The 20,015-nt window shown below is 49.3% G+C and overlaps 3 protein-coding genes across 3 annotated transcripts; 2 read left to right on the top strand and 1 right to left on the bottom strand.

Moving 5' to 3' along the window:
• Nucleotides 1-1,201: 1,201 nt before the first annotated feature.
• ColSpa_00693 (satratoxin biosynthesis SC1 cluster protein 4) lies at nucleotides 1,202-1,880 on the bottom strand (the record flags this gene model as incomplete). Its single annotated transcript, XM_049266905.1, has 3 exons — nucleotides 1,202-1,579; nucleotides 1,636-1,703; nucleotides 1,859-1,880. 3 exons carry the CDS (start codon nucleotides 1,878-1,880, stop codon nucleotides 1,202-1,204), a joined length of 468 nt encoding a protein of 155 aa, XP_049122862.1.
• A 5,492-nt stretch (nucleotides 1,881-7,372) lies between these two features.
• Nucleotides 7,373-8,824, top strand: ColSpa_00692 (aspyridones efflux protein apdF; the record flags this gene model as incomplete). The annotated part of the gene is made up of 2 exons (XM_049266904.1): nucleotides 7,373-7,807; nucleotides 7,871-8,824. 2 exons carry the CDS (start codon nucleotides 7,373-7,375, stop codon nucleotides 8,822-8,824), a joined length of 1,389 nt encoding a protein of 462 aa, XP_049122861.1.
• An 822-nt stretch (nucleotides 8,825-9,646) lies between these two features.
• Nucleotides 9,647-10,623, top strand: ColSpa_00691 (hydrolase tropI; the record flags this gene model as incomplete). The annotated part of the gene is made up of 4 exons (XM_049266903.1): nucleotides 9,647-9,785; nucleotides 9,846-9,954; nucleotides 10,027-10,364; nucleotides 10,421-10,623. The coding sequence occupies 4 exons, from the start codon at nucleotides 9,647-9,649 to the stop codon at nucleotides 10,621-10,623; spliced, it is 789 nt and encodes a 262-aa protein (XP_049122860.1).
• Between the last annotated feature and the right edge of the window lie 9,392 nt (nucleotides 10,624-20,015).

Here is a 20,015-nt window from a genome sequence, read left to right as displayed (position 1 = left end):
GCATTAGGTATTTCGATACATTGTTCGGCGCATCGAAGAGTTGGTGGATGTGGAAATTCGTGGTTCTCGGCACCCTTTGATCCCCCCACCAGTGGGCCGCGGCCCCTCGGCAGGATTCTCGTATTTAATCCGAGAAAACAATGGTCTCTTTTGATTGGTCGAAGATATTCAACCAGTTCTCCCCTTCGGTATTGAGACCCTGAAAATGTCCCATTGACAATTGCTGCAGCATTGACAACAATCTATTTTGATTAAGCACTCAAGCAAGCTCATGACATATGATTTAAGAGACTTCTCTCCAATATGTCTTGATGTTGTTGATGTCGGAGTCTTGACAATCATCCGCAAAATCCACTGTGGACAGATAATTAGCCCGTTGGTCCCGGAAACCTCGGCCAAATGAAGAAGAAATAACCAAAACGTTCCTCAACACTTTGTTCCATATTCGGACGGGGTATAAACATCTGTCAAGTCTATCGGACGGGGTATACGGTGGGCACCAGTCTCCTGTCTATCTACATCCATGTCTTTGTGTTGACAACGCTCCTCAGGTCCATCTCGTAATCTGCGTTGGCTTCTCTCCTGATACTCCTGATACTTATGGGTGTCTTGGGTGTCACAGGCGTCCTTGGGGTTGATGGGCCGCTGCTGTCTCTCCATGGCGGCTGGTAACTGAACGCTCGTAAGGGTGTCGGCGGAAGGGGCTTCATCCTAATATCGAGCGGTTCTGCAATATGGATCTTAATCATAAATGAGTCTTCTGAATACGATGGAGAAGGCTCTGGTGTAGGAGGCTGTGGCACGGCCGCAACGTTCAATTGGCGAACGGAAAGGTGACTGCTGTCCCCTTCAACTGGCTCTTTCTTCTCAACAGTTGGTCGTGTGCCTCGTATTGTAGTAAGAAGACCGGGTATCTTCTTGAAAAGAGGTCGAAGTGCTGGTAGACTACCGCACATCAAGGCACAAGAGATTTCGGTGACGCTCCACGTCACAACGTCGACGTTGTCCCCTTAAATGACTTGTTAGCTCTTGGGCGCAGGATCCACGCTTTGGTTGGGAACTTACAAGTGGTGTCATACGATTCAGCAAAGAGCAGAAGCCAACGCAGACGAACAATCGAGGTGATGCAGGCACTATCAGAGGTGAGCGCTGGACTCCATAAAACACCAAGCTTTTTCTGAAAGGCTCGTGGCGGATGAACTTACAAAGACCCTAAACTGAGCATTAAGCCGACCGCCAGTTTCTTCTTGATTCCAAGTTGTAGTTTGATGAGTTGATGGATGGGCAGGCCAAGGATAACAAAATCTTCCACGATGCTGAGAATCGCGCTAGCCATGGCCACCGCGTTGACATTGACGCACTCCCGCTCAATAGTGCGGTCCCAGATCCCGGCAATGGGTGTGCACTCAAACATGATGACGAACAGGAAGACCAGTCCATGACCGACAAGAAAAGCAATGACCAGCTTGTTAACAATTTGAAACCTGCGGTCAGGGAAAAGGCGACCAAAGAGGGCTACAATGCACAGCTTGGCCAGTACAAGGACGACGATATAAAGCATCTGCACAGCGTAGTAAAGCTGAGTACCAGTCAGAAAAAGAAGTAAAAGACGCTCACCAACCAACAGAGACTCACCTGGAGAATGCGCTGGGCATTAGCTGGGTTGACGTTCCAGTAGTGAAGCCCAAAACCGAGGTCGGCAGCTAGTTATGCCAACCATATTAGTGGCACATCTTGAAATACGGGGAGTCAATCAGCACGTACTCGTAACGACGCAAGCAAGAGTCGCAACCAAAAACGCCTAAACGACCAGTCAGCCATCACTGAAAGCGTTGATAGAAGTCTCTTTGGGGCTGACCTACGGTAGTAATAAGCGTCATCCAGTCATCAAGCTCCAGGCGACTTGCCACAATCCATCGCGAGAGAAATCTCAATGCTACGATAGGGAAGGTGATCACAGATAGCACTGCCACCACCAACTTGATTTCGAGGTTTCTAGATGGGTGCGGATAGGGACGGCATAAGCCATCTGTCATGTTCGATAATTCTTGGGGTTGTTAGCTAAAGCTATCTATCTCTCCGTAGACCGAGAGCTCACTTAGTTGATCTTGCCATGTACAAGACGATTGTACACATCCAGACATGCCATCTAGAAGAGTAACATTGGTACAAACACATGAGGCAATGGCATCTAGTGCACACCCTGAATCAAGGAACGCGCTGGTTACACAAGGTATCTACTAAGTGGTAAGTCTTACTTCGTTACCAAAGTTGGCTGTACAAAAACTCACAGCACATTGGGGAATCTGTGACAAAATTTCGATCGGGGAAGTTGTCATATTGGCGCTGTCTTGGCCAAGAACAGTTCCAGCTGCCCATGGCAGCAGCCAGAGAGACAACCTCGGAAGGCTCTTCATTTCCATCTGAAATAAACAAGATTGAAAGAATTAATGGGATATTGGCTACTTATCTGAGCAACATCACCCAGCTCGCCGACAAGCGTTGGGAAGCGCGGGACATAGTTGTCAGATATGGGCATCGGTTTCTCCAGAAAAACAGAACTCAGTTTCGAATTCGAGGTGTGAGCCATCGGATAAGTATGCTGATCTCCCAAGTTCTCGGGACGATTTGAGAACCCGGCTTGTTATTCGAGGGAGACTGACGGCATCCGCCACCGTTGAACGGTGACTAGTTCCGACTGGGTTGTCATGTACGTGAGCCCTGAGAATCTATCATCTGCCTCTTGGCATAGATCCTGCGAGCACAATGCATGCATGCGCACGTCTGGTATTGATTCGATCCGCGCGATTATTCCTGAGTTGAGGTTGCACTTGACACCTAACAGGGTAAAACGCTGTGAGCCTTGCAGCTTAGTTTAGCATGGGCGAAACGGCCGGTGGCGTAAGCTCGAGTATGAATCATGACCCCTGGTACCTGCGTATCGATCCATTGGTTCGTCCGATGTCCGCTGGGTCAAGGTTTCACATTGATCTCCTATATGGGAAGCCCGTGTAACCTTTCTGACTCTTTGGTTTGTTGGACCATGGGTTCATATTGCTTGATTAATACTCTTGAACTCAAATTTGTGGTGATATGCTCCCAAAACACTTCATCAACTCCACTTGCTATCAGCAGCTTTGCTGCTTCTCATGCAGAGTTGACAAGTGCCCCGCTCGCGAGCATCCTACAAATAACCACGTGTAGAGCGCGTGCGATCCGAGTCCGTCCGGGTGGGGTGCGCGGGTACACGTACGGTTGCCCGGGGTTAGTAGTGGAACGAGTGGATCGCTTCGCATTGAGACTGCAAGCCATTGCACAGGCGGAGTGAAAAACAGAGAATGAAGAAATCGAAGGCAGACATAATCCATGTCGATCTTGAATGTACGAGTTGCAGGAGGGATTGCGATAACTCAGTTCCATCAAATGTCGCGTGCGATAATGGAACTCTAGAACGAGTTGCTCGCGATAATAGAACTTGACACTTGCGCTAACGCGACAGCTGCGCAATCTGGAGGAAGGGTCCCCGAGTCAAACGCCCATGCCTAGCCACCCCGAACCATGAATATTAGCTTTCACTGACATGAACTAGGCTTAAGTTCGTCATTGCCAGGGTAATAGAGACAGCGTTGCCGGCCGTTTTCCCACTTACGCCGGACTTACACGGGTTCTCCCCTCCCATCTGACTTGTACCGGTGTGACAGCTCATGTTTAGCGCATTTCAGAACCAATGACAGAAGTGACTGCTGCATCCCCAGCTGAAATTTAAGTTTGAGGGAGGAGCCGTGATGATCAAGCCATGCCACCCATGGCTATAGCTATCCTGCCGAGTAGTTTGTTTGATTGTTTTGGCCTTGCATAACAATCTTGGGTTTCTTAGTGCAGTCCAATCACATAATATTTATTACCTCAAGAAGCTGGGGACACCGAACTCACATTAATCTTCGCTGATCTGGGGCTATGAGGATGTACAATCTAGTATTTAAGTCAAACAAGTAGTCTAATTATGCTTCTTCTGACCACATACCTCGTTCACTATGAGCGAGACGGTCGGAAACAAAAAAGGATGGCAGGCTGGCACCCAGGAACAAGATGCTTGGTACTGTGCCGCATTACCGTAGCGCCACCCTGTAGCTTGAGGGCTGAGATGCTGTGATCTGAGGTAAAATGTTTGCGTCTGATTGAAATTTACGTCACCCGTCACTTGCATATGCAGTCTGGTCACTAGGAGTGATGGCGACATGTTGATATGCTGGTCCCGCTGGGTCATGCATGGTTGTACTCCTCTTCGATCATATAACTGGACCGACGTGTACCAATATCTCCCAGTTACAACGGCAGCCATAATTAATCCATTTCTTGAGCCAATTCCATCGGAGGAGTATATCCGGGTCCTCACCCTCAGACCAAGTGGTGAATATGAGCGTCATTGAATTGTTTCCGAGTCATTAACCTTTGTGACCTTCCAACTTATTCGTGTCTAAGCACACGTGGAATGGACCTCGGTTCGACGACAAATCATTTGTAGAAGGTCATTGATAGTGGAGTAATGATATTTAATGGTGTGCGCATACCAACTAGGCACAAGCTCAGAATGTGCTCCACTCTCTGCCAACCCATGGAGTCCTCGGACCAGTATGGGTCAACGCAGGTTCAATAAATCAGACTCGTGTTGCCGAGCGGAGTGGGCGGCTAGCTCAGACGGGAGAAACTCAGAGACGAGACCGCTTATGAAGCGATTGTACGAGCCCAAGATTACCATGAAAACAGTGAACGTCTCGACGTGCGCATCAAAGTCGCTTAGATGTTACTCTTATTGGGCTTTATCTCCAAGACGACAAATTCTGACATGGAGAGCAAGCAAGCTTTCCTGTGCGGTCTGCGTGGCAAGGAAGTTGTCGAAGTGTTTGTTGGTCTAGTCGTATGGGTCATCTACAGAGTCCGCCTTGCTTAGAGAACTCAAATCTTGCCTTCGAGACATAATTTGAGGGTGTCCGAAGGTGTTTGAAAAGATATTCGGAAAGAAACTCCAGGTCTGACTGATGCCAGACTCGATTCCTCCAAGAGGTGAGTATCCCACTGACCGTAAGTGGGCGCTAGTACGAATAGTGGGGATTGAAGCCAGTCAGCCCGAAGCGTCGAGTATGGATCCTTTGTTTTATTTTTCAATTTTTTTTATAAATATAATTGTAGGCTCATGTGAAGGAAAACCGGATCAGCTGTAGATCTTTTTGTAGTGCGCCCACTCGTAGCCGATAGATAACTAAAAGGGCAAACGATACTGTCGAGCCGGCGCATCCATGGCTCAGATCGCAGTGGCATCTCCTTCGTCAGTAATATAATAGGCCAAGGTGTGGAAGCTTCATTAATCCCAAACAAAACGGTTAAGTGGATCTAACATGACCCAACGATCAACTTTTGGTACTCAGCCTCGCTAAATCTGGGCTGCAACCTTTAGTCTTTCTGCGTAGGAATGTCTTGGACCTCCCTTATAATGTCGATCATATTGACGAGCTGTCACGATGGAGGATTTCAGATATCGGATATCGAATGCCGGATATCCGCCGGACCCCTGGCGATGGGATTCCCAAGGGCCTGCCCACGTGATGCGGCATTTTATACGCTCTATCGTCCATAGGATAGACTTAGGAAGAACAACGCACTTTCGGACCAATATGCGATACCTATAGCCTCGTGACACGAGCAAATGTTCATTATTTGAAAACAAAATCCAAGGGTATTGAAGAAAGTGTCATGATTGTAGTATACAAAGCCTCCAAAGGCATAGAATTTTGCAGGACATAGATTTTGGCTACTAAGAGCAGGTCAAGAGCCAGACATACGCAGGGTACCTCCAAACGATGATAAAGGCTTCGCCACTCGAAGAGCGTCGTATGCTGCCATACGGGCGTCTTCCGGACAAAGAGAGTTGATCTGGGCCAAAGGCTAACAGCAACAGGAACATGCAATACTTCTTCCACAGAGAAGACGCACTCCATAAAATATTTGGCACGTGAAAGAAAGACTCCTCATACAACGTCATTGAATCTGTTGGCGGTGAGTACGTGTATTATATTATGTTCAGGAAGGTTTTGAAGGTTGTCAGCGAGCCTGGAGTGCAGAAATATGTCTATTCACTCGTTTGGATAGTTTAGGCTGTTTCATGTTTTCGACTTTGTTTTGATTCGATCACATCTGATTACCATTGAAATCTTTCTTCAAGATAGCCTGGGAAACTTGTGATTACTGGCATTTACACGGGCCAGCAGTGATTTATAGCTTTGGGTCATTAGGTAGCGTGCTTATATTGTGGGCTGAAACAGCACCGAAAGGCTTCTTCAGTCGTTTTTGAAATCCCTTTCTATGTAGATGATTCGAAGTCCGCAGCTCTAGGGTAAGGAAGTAACTTGACTTGCTCAACTAATTGAATGTTGGCGGTAACCCTTCCAAACAACGTACCTTGTCTTTTCGCAAAACCAGCTGCTGCTCATACCACGAGGGTCATGGTCTACTGCATTTTGGCAATCAATCCTCTTTTCCCCCCGAGCAGCAGGGCCTTTTCGGCATCGAGCAATCGCTCTTCCATTAGGAAGAACTCAAGTCGAGATGCCTGGTCCGAAAGGCTGGAAAGTCAATGAGCCGAACATATCAATAACCAAATTGAGACATAAGATAGCGTTAGGAGAGCACACAAAATGTGGGTATAGTCCTATGTAAACCTCCTTCGAAGTTCCTTGGGTGATGTAAGTGTGAGACTAGGATTAGAGATCTTTCAGTCAGGTTAGGCTAGAGCAATTACAATGCACTTTCCCGTTGTGTAGAAATCTCACCGCTTTTGATCAGGTAACGTTTGGTGGAAAAGTTTGGTGATTTAGGGTCAAAGCAGACATGCGAGTTGTGTCATTCCATCAACCTCGAGCTATGGATATATGTTCCATTCGTTCGCCACACTGCCCAACGACCTTCTCTGAAGCAGGTATGCAAAAATTGAAGCTATAGGTGCACCGTCTCTCGGGCTAGAGCGCGTCTCCTCAAACTGTCTGGAACACTAGTTTTCGCATACCTTGCCGGCGCACGTTTGCTCCCGGCCGTACTGCATCCGCAGTCAAGAAACGACACCGGTAATCTGTCAAAAGCTCGGACTGGCACGTCCATCAATCAACTGTCATCCTGCATACGGAAACGCAAGGCTGTGCAGTTCGGAATCTGCAAGTTGCTGGATGGAGCCCCGTGACGGAGCTGCGGTTAATCGGTCCCGAGCAACACGTTCGCTGATCATTCAATAGTTGAAGACAAGCCTTGAACCCAACCGAGCGAGAGTTCCCTGTAACTCTCAAGTCTTAATTCTGGGAGAACTGTCTTTGTTACAACGGCCATGAACGAAGAGACCGAAACCAAGGATGCGGTGAAGGATGTCATCGAGGAGGAGTCTTCGAGGTCCTCGACAGGTGAAGCTCGTGAAGCACGCCGACAGTCGCACACTGAATCGGAGGACACCAAGTCACCGCCGCCATCGCAACCAGAGAAGCAACCAGAAGATAAAACACAGGAAGAGGTTACTCAATCCGCAGAGGAAGAATATCCAGAGGGAGGCACACGAGCTTGGCTCGTAGCTGCCGGTACAGCAAGTATTTTGTTCTGCTCCCTAGGATACACCAACTCTTTCGGTGTCTTCCAAGCATACTACATGCGCAACCAACTGCAAGACCACACCCCTGATGAGATCTCCTGGATTGGCTCAATTCAGGCATTTCTTGTGTTCGCATCAGGAGCCATTGGTGGCCCGATATTTGATAGATATGGCGCCTGGGTAAGTGACATGTGAAACTGAGACGATGTATTATAGCCGGACCCAGGTACTAACATAAGCCAGATCATTCGTCCCGCGGCGGTTGTGTACATTTTCTCAGTCATGATGACCAGTTTGTGTCACGAGTACTGGCAGTTTATACTTGCACAAGGCGTGCTCAGCGGCATATCGAACGGGTTGATTATGTTTCCCGCGATGGCCGCAACGCCCCAATACTTCTTAAAGAGAAGGGGAGCAGCAATGGGTATTGCCATCGCAGGTTCTTCATTAGGCGCAGTCGTTTTTCCCATCGTGCTCTCGGAGTTGCTGGACACTATCGGATTCGGCTGGTCTGTTCGAGTCTGTGGGTTCATCATGATGCCGGTCCTACTCTTTTCGTCACTCACGGTCAGGGCCCGTCTCCCTCCGCGAAAGAGTCGTTTCTTCATCTTTACAGCATTCCAGGAACCTCTCTATCTTTGCCTGGTCGGCGGCGTGTGCCTCATGTTCGTCGGCATGTTTGTCCCGCTCTTCTACTTACCAACGTTTGGTATCGACCACGGTATGCGCCCTGCGCTGGCTTCGTATCTCGTCGCCATCATCAACGGCGCCTCGGTCCCTGGGCGCATTGTGCCCGGGATCCTGGGTGACAAATTCGGTCGTATCAACACACTATTCACTGCAGGACTTCTCACCGCCGTATTGATTCTGTGTTGGCCGAAGGCTGTCACGCAAGCCAGCATTATCGGGTTCTCTGCGGCCTACGGCCTCACGTCAGGCGCCATCATCTCAGGTGGTTCAGTGGTGTTCACATTATGTCCGAAAACACCCAAGGATATTGGCACCTACATGGGAATGGGTATTGCTTTTGCGTCTATGGCCGTGTTGGTTGGGCCTCCCGTCAGCGGCGCGCTGCTGAATCGGTATCACGGATATAACCAAATTTCTATCTTCGGTGGTGTCGTTTGCATGGCGGGGACTATCCTCGCACTTTGCGCGAAGCTGTTCACGAAAGAGGGCCTCCTGGGGGTTATTTAAAGATGGGACCAACGAGACAAACTTAACATATGGTCGTCATCCGCAATATATAGAAGATGGATCGTAATGTGAAAAGACAGGTACTTCGGTCTACACTTAGGTGCGAGCAAGTCTAATTTGAGAAAAATCCTCCAGACTGTGGACGATGTTTGATAATTACTCGCGTTGTACAGTGATGAGTAAGAACATGGGCGAATCGGCTATGAGTGAGCCATTCATATTTCGTAGTTGCCTCACGCACACCCCCTCTTCGCACGGCAATTCCTCTCAGGCGATTATCGTTTCTTGGCCTACACGCTTGGCGCTGAAATCCACATAATCAAGGGTCATCACATTGACCAGCGTAGTATCTGGGGATACAGCAAGTAAACAAAGCCCCCCGTAATACAGGGGTAAAAGCTGCTCTCATTGGAGGGTTGTCCTGAAGCAAAGAAGAATCAATATTAGGCACGACGCTAATTACCTGCCTGAGCCCGGACTCAAACAGTTTTTCCACCCGGCAGCTCACCGATCAGGACTGTTTTCAGCGGCCAGTGATGGATCGGATGACGTCTTCAATGATTGCTGCGCGATCCTTGCCGTGTGGGTGAGCATGGGTGTTTCGTAGAAACCACGCTGTACCGGTATCTCCGTCTGGGCTGCCATCGACTTTAAATCCGGCTGGCGCAATTTGTAATCAGTCGCAACTCGATGAGCAACGGATAGAATGAGAGAAACTTAAGACTCAAGCTTAACCTTCCCTGGCTGAAATCCATCCCGCCTCAATCCCCGTCCGTATTCAATCGACTCAACCACAAGTGTCTTCATCAGGAAACAGTCAAGATGCTCAGCAAGACAATTGTCGCAGTCCTCTTGGGATTCGCTTCCTTGACTACTGCTGCGAAAAAGTGCCCCGTCGCCGACGTTTCCGCGATCGCTCACACCGGCACTCCGGTCGGCGAAGAGATCTCCTACAACGGACGTAAGTTATGCCTACCTTGAATCATTTTCGAGATGGTTCCCTGATGCGATTCGAATACAGTCACTCAATACGTCTCGAAGCCTAAGGGGTGGAGTGCACGCGGTAACAAGACAGTCGGTGTGCTGTATCTGACTGATGTCTTTGGCATTCAGTTGGCCGAGAACAAGCTGTAAGTCATTGAAAAACCTTCGTTCACCATGCGTTGCGGCCACACTGACGCATTGTCTAGGCTCACTGACAGCTTCGCCCGCGCTGGTTACGTTTCCGTCGCCCCGGATCTGTTCAACGGTAGCCCGGCGCCAAACGACATCAACCTTCCTGGCTTCAACACAACCCAATTCCTCGCGCAGCATGGCCCGAACGTAACCGATCCTATTGTTGCCAACTCTATTAAATACCTTCGCGAGAAGCTCGGAGTTGACAAGATTGCCGTTACGGGATATTGCTTCGGCGGTCGCTACTCGTTCCGTGTCCTTGCTGATGGCAAGGGTGCCGATATCGGATTTGCCGCGCACCCAAGTTTGCTCACTGATGACGAGATCAACGCCATTACTGGCCCCGCTAGTGTTGCCGCTGCCGGTAAGTGCTTTCTGTATGCACTTGAGATGAAGAGGATGTTGACAAACTGCATTCAGAGACGGACAGTCTCATGCCTGCTACTCGTCGCGCAGAAATCGAGGCGCTCCTCGGCCAGACCGGACAGCCGTTCTCCATTGCGCTGTATGGAGGCACTTCCCACGGTTTTGCCGTTCGCGCGAACATCTCGGACCCCAGACAGAAGTTCGGCAAGGAGGAGGCCTTCTTCCAAGCAGTTCGCTTCTTCGACACCTGGGCTTGAACGAGTTTTTGTACATACATCCGAGATCTCAAACACAGTAACTGAACAAATAATTGACGCCGAGAATCTCCCTGCGTTCAGTTCCTGTGACTTGGGTGCTAATGTGTTGTGTGGGCACACCAGATATTGGTCGCATCAAAGCAGTCAGCGGCGGTTCTCAATCCAACTTCACCACCTGCGATGATTCTGACCCCGACAGCGGTTAGTCGTTGCCTTACATCTATTGACAACGAACTTCGGCCTATCACAGTCTGAAGAGTCTTTAGGGAGATAGATGAGGCTACTTGCCAGTGCTGGAGGTCGCACACCGGATGATACCGAAAGCCGCCTGGACAGACGTGATGCATAAGTGCCAGGCATCGTTCCATATGTGTGAGCACAACGGATAGGAGACCAATCCGTGGCATACGGGCTGATCCACCATTCTAACTGATTAATCTCGAATGAGATGTGATGTGTAAAAAAGGAAGGTGTTCCTTCCATGATCCACAGGGGCGAATAGCCTTCGAGGCTTGCGCCGTGGCGGTGAAAGACGCGTTAAGACCGCGTCACGGCACAACCGTCGCCTGTCGCGACACTCATTTCTTTTAAACTGCCCAATCTGCTCAACCTGTTCAAATACAAGGGTCTGATATTAAGATTTCTACTGTCTTCGATATTTCCCTGGGCAGACCGACTGCCACGGTTTGCCTGAAGCGGCAAACTCTGTGGGCCAGTCAGCCTTATCGAGCGAACGGTCTTTCTACTAACGAAAGCTATGGCGTATTAAGCTTCCCCCCTCAACCGGCAACCACTACCACCATGGCCTCGCTTTCGTTTTCGGGGTTTCGGATTGCTCCGCCTGTTTTTGTGTTTCATTTACACTCTATTATCGTGCTTGACTTTGATATTGGTAAAAGTGTCGTGCACCTGGACGCCAGAATGACCATGCCTAGAGGCTGTTCGGTAGTGTTGAACATTGCGGTCCGTTATCCTGGTTGCAATCCCCGTCCTTCGGCCGAGAAGCTCTCTAACCCAGTCCTTTGGCGCTTTGCTCGACATGAAAACGTGTTGTGCGGTTCCTAGCGTCGCTTACCCTGGATTGTTGGGGGAGCACATGGGGTAGGAGCGAGAAGCAGTCGCTATGAAGAAATAGCATCAAATCTTGAGGCTTAACAAGTTTTCATAATGTCTGAGGCCACACTTAATAATGGCATGAGAAGGACATGAGCATCTTGAGGTTTCTCTATGACAACTATAGCTGTATACTCCTGTCGCTAATAAAAGCTAGAGGCCACTTGATCATCTCCTTCCACTCTGGATCCAGACCCGATACTATCGCCTGAGCCGCGTTGATGCCCCATCCCTGCATAAACCACGTCGTTGCTTCTGTTGAGCGAATGACAACGCAATAGTATGCCAACAATGTCAGCGCCGCGGGGTCGCGATTGCGCAGCAGTTGAAGGTATTCCTCTGTGAGGTTGATAGGCCATGTTAAGGCCACACGTATCTCTGGAAAAGCGGTGGTCTCGACAGCATGTACGATCCATTCCAAAAATACGCCAGTCTCTTTTACAACCACGATCTTGCTTGTTTGATCCAAATTACAAGTCTCCAAGCTTAATCGGAAGTTCTGGAGATGTTGTGTAACTGCATCTAGCAATGGCGTCGACGTCGGGGTTACTATTTCTGTGAAGAAAGGTGCGAAGGGCCCCGCTTGAATGATCGGTTGTGAAGACGATAGAATGTGGCTCATGCCTCTCACTAGAAGGAATACATCAAGGATGTCGTCGACCGTCGGTGCGTCGGGGCTTTGCGATGATCCCCTTTGATGTGGGAAGGTAGAATAGGCGTTGAGTACCAACAATGACGAGGTCCCAAAAAGAGCGTGGCAATTGTCTGGTGTGATCTGCATGAGAGACTCTCGCATGCCTGCTATGGCGTCGCTCTGATGCTGCGAGGCGTGTAATGCATAAGACTCTCGCTGCTCCGGATGTAGATGGCCAAGATGTAGTGCGCTGATGGCGAGTATCTCGTGCATCAGAAACATGTATGTCAGGCCGAGCTTTGGGACTTCGAACTGCCATATCTGGCTCACATCATTCGACCTCGGCATCGTGAGGCACGTCGTTGTAGAATAGTGGTGCATCAGCTCGAGATCCGTGATCCACTTACTGAGGTGGACCGGCTCCACAGGACCAGTGGTGAATTTAACAAAATATGGGAAAGGATCGGGGCTTGAAGCGGCATTTGAGGATTTGCGGTTGCTAATGGACGAGCATTGGTCGCTGATGAAGTCTGCCTGCAGATTGAAGGTGGACTCGAGTAAGCTCGGTGGTGTAAGAGACTGGTCTATAGGGCTGATTGACGTCTGGGTCTTGCGGCTACCACTCGATCCCTTTCGTGATGAGCCCCTCCGCTGAAGACTCGGCGTCCTGGCGAGTCCTGGCTGGGAGCGGTTCGTCGGCTCCCAACTCATGTTGTCACCGGAGCCTGCTTGGCCGTCTGACAAGTTCTCAACGAGACTGCACTGAGTGTTGTGCCTGATGCAGGCGCCACAAGGCCTGTTCTCATCGCACTGGGTGAATAGACGTCAGCCAGCTGCGATCGATACGAGATTGTATGCGCGCGTAACAAAAGGGTTGATTAGTGTGGATGGAGGGTGGCAAGTACTTTTACACGACGCTGTTTACATCTTGCACAGCCACCACGAGATTTTTTGTACCCGAGGCGTGGCATCTTCCGTCAAGATTGGTATCCTTTCTCTCCTCTGGGCGTGTATAGCTTTGCCTTGCCAGATAAAGCGAGGATAGCTCCGTGATCTCCGCTACCTCAGGTTCGGCGGTAGTGGGCAGGCCGGCCCCCAGAAAAGCGACTTATGTGCCTTGCTGGTGAGATGAATAGTCCTTTCGCCGCACTTCAGGGCCCCTGTTGGTGGAAACCGGCGAGCCCTTGGCAGGGGAAATGGCCGGTAACCTGACGAATCGGTTGAATTCAGAAGAGCGGGATGTCAGCAGAATGCAGCTTTGTTTGCCTTTAGGGGCGCAAATTCGCTTAAAGATACTGTAATAAGAGATTGTAGACACCAGATGGATAATGTCTGGTGGGAGGCCGACAAGTGAATTGATGAGACCGAAAGCGAATATGTGGGGAGGAAGGGAAAGATGAAAAATGGATGGCGGACGGACGGGAAGAGGAGAAACAATTCAGGAGTTGGGCGCCGGAATCGGAAATAGTGCTTCAGGGTTCTTCAGCGTGGTGTGTTCCGGATGGTGAGTGAGGAGCCAAGTTGTTGCCGGGGTGACTTGCTGGTGCGATGACGCCGTGATGAAAGTCTGTCGATATCGATTCGGGTTTCCAAAACTGCAGCAGAGGAACGTGCAAGCGACTTGGATTATATCGTGATTGCATGAGCATGAACGACGGGGAAGCTGGCTCTGGATTCGGGGTGACTAGGAGTGAATCTGCCCCGTCCCGCCTTGGGCCGGGGCAGCTGTTGGAAAAAAAAGAGCAGACCCAAACTGCGCCTTGCTGACGAGTCTAGGTGAACGGGCACGGGCGCGTGCGTCAGAACACCATAGCATAGCCGCTCGTACGGATGGGGTATGGCTTGTGCGTGGGGAAAGTGAAACGAGACGTCGCCGTATCTAGCCAGTTACCGTTGGGCCTATGCTGGCGTTTGACGATGTGTAGAGTCTGCAGGTGAGGGGATGAGATGATGGATGAGCAAAGTTGCGAATGGGGGGCGCTTGTGTGTACAGTCATGTTCCGTCTAAGCACCGACAAGTCGCAGCAATACTTCTATCTGGTTCGAGCTCCGGGGCATCATAAAGGCCAACAATAATCGAGGCAAATTTCATCGTCTCCAGCGCATTTCCTACCGTTGGATGCCGATCCAAGTTGCGTTGGGCCCGCATACATACATTTACAGAGAGGCAATCATTGTTCTGAGGCCACGACAGTGAGACGTCAGTTTCCCACCCCAAGTCTCCATTCGAAGAAGACATGACTTGCGCGGGTTCAAATGCGTTTGCGCAATACGTAGGTACATTGCTAGGTAGCTATATCGCCCACTGCAACAGTAGCTCCCGTAAACACACAGCATCACCCGGAAATGCTTCTTCAGTCCGGCTTCTACCAGCCTCTCAGATTGGCAATCCGTGCCTCATACTCTTAGGGAGCAACGTCTCTGGACGGTTATTCTTTCGCAGACCCTCCCAGCTTCTGCCCCCTCACTGAATCTCCGTGCTAATTTATTAATCCTATCCTACCGTCTGTCACGCCAGCAGCAAAGCACACCTCTCTCCCCTGTAACATAACCTTTATGAGATGTCACGGTTTACTATCCATAAGGCTGGACCGATTGTCGCCGAGATGATATTCCAAACCTACGACGTCGATGGCATAAATGGACGAATCTCGCTTTCTCGGCAAAGACGGGACATGCGCTCAGCGAAATCAGGTCATCTAATGGATGGGGACGCTAGTTAGTGAGGTGTTCGACGGTGGAAGCCCACTAGCCACAGTGCAATACCACCACAAGACCGGACAATAACGAAAAAACCGAAACCGAGGGACCCCGAAAAGGCCTTCTAGAACATGAGCTCTGGCTTTCTCCATTTCTTTTACAGACACAGCCCTGCGGACTGGCAAACCTTATCGTACAGAAACCACCACTCATAAAGCTGGACGGCTTGACTCAGATTTAACGTGTCTGGTCTTTGTACGATTCTTAGCTACGTCTGTTACAAATGGAGAAATGACGATGAAGTAGGTCGCTTAGTTCTTTGAAACCGGCGACTAGCCCGACAATATGGGATCACGAACTGCTGGACGACGCTGTGACGTGATCCAACAAAAAATATGCTTTGTAACCCATTTTTCTTGGGCTATCTAGCGATAACGATTGCAGTGCAATACCAGAACCAGAATGGATCCGCGGCCCGGTCCCTGATCTGAAACGCGTCCAGTTAATCGAAATTGGTGGATAGAATGGAGGTAATTTTATAGATGCATCATCCCTTGCGTAATGCCACTTTCGGGATAGACTGTGCGACTGAAGCTTACGCCAGTCAAGCCGACCCAGGCTTTCCTGAGTCCTCACCCTCAGCTGATTCTGGATCTACTTCTTTTCCATCGTACCCTTCACGTGGCTTCTGTGAACCGTTAGAGTACAGGTCACTGCGCCAAAAGCGGCTATTGTCTAACCTCTAAAAGCTCCAGAGTCTCAACTGCGATTCCACATATCCTAAGACATGTCCGTCCATTCAATATCAAGGAAGGTGGTTCTGCTCAAGAGTCTTGTGCTTAGTAAGCTCGAGCAAATTGATTGACTATCAAAGATGTGTTTGTGTGCTCTTTGCCAGATAGACTGCAGTCATGATGGATGGTTTTACTTAATAAGGATAATTGAGAAATTCTAGACGACTCGATTACTGAACAAGCCCGCTTTGTCAATTGCTTCTGCGTCGCTGGATTATTCGTGCCTGTCGGCAACGCAACGAGATCAGTTCGCAGCTAGTTGATTCAAATGGTGTACCTGAACCATGGCACATTATCAGCTAGCTCTGCCTCCAATGCCTTTTGTTCTTCGGTCAATTCTTGTACTCCCACCTCACCGGCGACGAGGTCCCGGCGAGCGTTCTCCTTTCGGCACCAAATGGTCATGAATAGTGTTAAGAAGAATGCCATGCTAATTTTCACGGTTAGATTGATTTCCATGGTGGTGGGATTTTGTGACTCGACCGTCTTACCTGACGAAACCAATGAGGATGCTGTGTCCCGTGGTGTAGCGGGGACCATCCCGGCTGAGATAGACGTAGGACGCAATAATGCCGCCACAGTTGCCTCCCATAACCTGCATCGCTATGCCTGTCCCCCGCTTCAGACTGCCTCCAATGTTGCTGCTGTTCCAGGCAAGGCCAAGAGGGATCTGAGGGTAGATCCCTAACGGTATGGTCAGTAAGTCTTCTCTCTGCTGTTACTTAAATCTATTCACTTACCAATTGCGGCGAAAATGGTCCCTGCATATTGTGCCGAGGACTTGCTCGTACCAACCAAAAGCCCAAATCCCAGAATGCCAACCAGCTGAAATCCTAACAAAAAGACTCCACGCTGTCTGACTCTGTCGGCGTACCAGCTAGCAGCGATGGTGAAAACACAAGCAAAGCAGTACGGCGGTACAGACATCAGCTGTGCGTTGTTAGAGGTGTACCCCATGTTCTTGATAATCGTTGGCAGGAAAAGGGCGATGGAGTAAATAGGACAGAAGCCAGCCATGCAAATGAGCATGTGAATGTAGATCTTCCAGTCCTTGATCGCCTGCCACACGTATTTGACGTTGAAATCATTTGATAAGTGACCCGAGTCTTCCTGCAGCCGCCTTTGAACTTCGGAACGCTCCTTGTCGCTGAGAAATTGAGCTCTGATAGGTATGTCAGTTCACTAGCCTCCTCGGCGAGAAGGAAGCAGCCTTACGTCGCTGGGTAGTCGTAAATAGCCCAGTATGCCGTGAAAGACACCAAGATGCTCAGGAGGCCTTCCAGAATAAATATCCATGCCCAGGCTGAAAGACCGCCAACGCCGTGCATCTCTGCAATGCCACGAGCAAGTATGCCGCCAAATGCACCCGCAAGTGTTGCTGCGGAGAAGAATAATGCCATTCGAAAGCCACACTCATGTCTGCAGTACCACTGTGTGATGTAGTAGTTGACGCCGGGAAACAGCCCCCTTCAAATACACCGAGAAACACTCGGGTAGCCATCAGTCCTGAGTAGTCCTTCACAAATCCCTGGCCAATCATTGACGCAGACCAACAAACCATAATGAATGTCAGCCAGATCGACGGTCTGAAGCGCTTCATCATCATGTTGCTTGGAATCTCGGCCGCGATGTAAAATGGAAACAGAATAGCAATGCAATCATTGTACTGAATGCCTCGTAGCTTTAGGTCTTGTTCTAGGTGATCCAGTCTGGCATTGCCGATGTTCGTCCGGTCTAGAAAACAAAGTCTTAGGCCGAGTCAGTATCGTACGGCAGAATGCAACAGTCAGATTGCAGGAATGGCTCTTCGATTTCCAGACTTACAGGTAGATCAAGCTCATAAAAGGAATGATATGCCAATCCAACTTTCTTAAAAGCTTCTTGGTCGAGCTTGCGTCAAAAGCTTGCGATTCGACAATTTCAACGGACTCGGCGCGAGCTGTCTTTTCAGACCTCAACCCACTATCAGATTCCATGTCGATAAGGAATCTCCTCAAAGAGATGCGGCAATACAAGAATTCGAAGTGGATTAAACCAATTTTCGTTCAGGTAAACTTGGCTTTGCGGGGTGATCGCGGCTGCCGAAGTCAAGCTTTTTAATCCCACGATTTTCCCATCGTGGTCTCCCTGTCAGCATGTCTTACCAAAGCTCTAACGATCGCCACCGCTAAAAGAGCAGCAAGCTGACGAGAGCTAGCTTTAAAGGATTGCAATGGAACATGCAGGTAAGACAAGGGGTAGGACACGCCCTCGTTTTCTAGCCAATTGACCTGGAACACAGCATGCATATCGTCAAAGTCCAACAGCTGCTCAAGGGATAGAATCCGCGAGCGCTGAGGGCCGAGTATCAATGTCCGCGAGATCTGTTGCAACCTTCCCAAAGTGGCGCTGAGATTGGGGTCACATCGCAAGTCATATTTCCTACTTTTGGTTACCGTTGGCGTGTTTTGATGTTACACACGACGCCAAAGACAATCGCTGCTTACCGCCGAGACAGATAGGCGTGATCGACTCGCTGAGCAAGTAACCAATTGGAGTATAAGCGCATGCAAGTTGGAATGCATGGCGATGAATAAGAAAACGGTTGGGCAGACAGACAGGCCTAGGCTCCCCGGTTGCTTAAATGCTGGAGGGTAGCTGCATTCGAGATGCCTGATTTGGTTACAAACAAAATGCAGCTCTGGGAAAATGGCGCTAGAGTAATTAATAGTAATCGGGGGTAGCGTTGATTTTTGGAGTTGACGGGGTATTCGACTGGCAGCTCGATAAGCAATGATTGTTACCAGTAATCATTAGTAGGTGTTAGACTTTCTCAGTGCATCATACGAATGCAACGTTGTGATCAGCTACTCACTTATTTGGACGTGGATGGTGAAGTTGCGGGTCGGTCATGTTTAGAGAGTATGGCACCTTCCAAGCAAAAGCCTAACTCTTCCTAGTCAGGAGTAAGATACAAAGTCACACGTCGTCAAAGCGTTTCGTACGTCCTATATTAAGGCGCAGTGCATATCTGATTACACCGCCATCGCGCAACAACTTGAACCAGTGACATAAGTCTTATACAGGTTCCTCTTCAATGAAAAGTCTTTTATCAACTCTTTCCCTTTCGTTTCTTCACTTGCATCGAAGGCAGAACTGAGGAATTATCTCCAAGGAATTCATGTTGAATGACCAACGTCAGAATCAGATATAAGATCTAAGATTTCTCCCGAAACGACGACCTCAATAGCTAGACAGTACTGCGCAGTTATCTTTCGGAACATACCATCATCACTTACAACACAGGATTGTTAAGCCTGAATTGGTCAACTCGGCTCAAAAGGGGAGATACCCACAATTCCAAGTGGTTTGGCTACTAGGTTCGTTGTCAAATCTCCAATGCGTTTGGCACTACCAGCAGCCCCTAAGTCGAACTGATGGATCCATAGTATTTAGTCTCTCTAAAGGGCCCCTTGATTGCGTTTTGTAAACCCAATGTGTGATCCACCAGGGAGAACACAATTTTCGCAGAGTTGTATACCTCTTGCAGCGACGATATGTCAGGTTCGGAAGCCCAGGCCTATCATGTCCATGAGTTGTCACACACCTCGTCGTCTAAAATACTTTTAGAGAACTTTCCATCATGTTCATTAAATAGGTTTTAGCCTGCAGTACTGTAGAGAGCTTCTTCCCGGTTCTGGCGACCTTATCGTGTAACTCTTTGCACTTGACCTGTCACACGTGCCCTTTTTTCACGCTAAATCTTCTTCAGGTGGTAAAATGTTGAACAGAAATGCACAACTGCGAATGCTTCCTCAATGGATTGGCCAAAACGACATCTTGTATTACCAGGATACGTCATCACACATGTTAACGCTTGACGCACACCATGGATTCTATCACCAGACTCAGCGATGGACACTCATGTCATGGTTTTAGGACCTGAGAGCCGCCAGCTCTTCGTTAGCTATTCAATTTTGAAAGTTAATGAGAAGTCTTCTTACGATAAGATCAACTCGGCCAATAACACCGCCACCCCGCCGCTCCCAACCCGCTTACGGTTGCGTAACCCAGCCATACGCAGATTTGAGCAGTAATTTATGTGGCAAGCAAGGACAACTATACGCTACGATCATGGTATGGGGAAAAAAGGCTGATCAAGGGAACACCAA

Source organism: Colletotrichum spaethianum (assembly GCF_022836535.1).
Source record: "Colletotrichum spaethianum MAFF 239500 DNA, contig01, whole genome shotgun sequence".
Taxonomy (NCBI): domain Eukaryota; kingdom Fungi; phylum Ascomycota; class Sordariomycetes; order Glomerellales; family Glomerellaceae; genus Colletotrichum; species Colletotrichum spaethianum.
The sequence above is the reverse complement of the archived record's forward strand: the minus strand, read 5'-3'. Positions and strand labels throughout refer to the sequence as shown.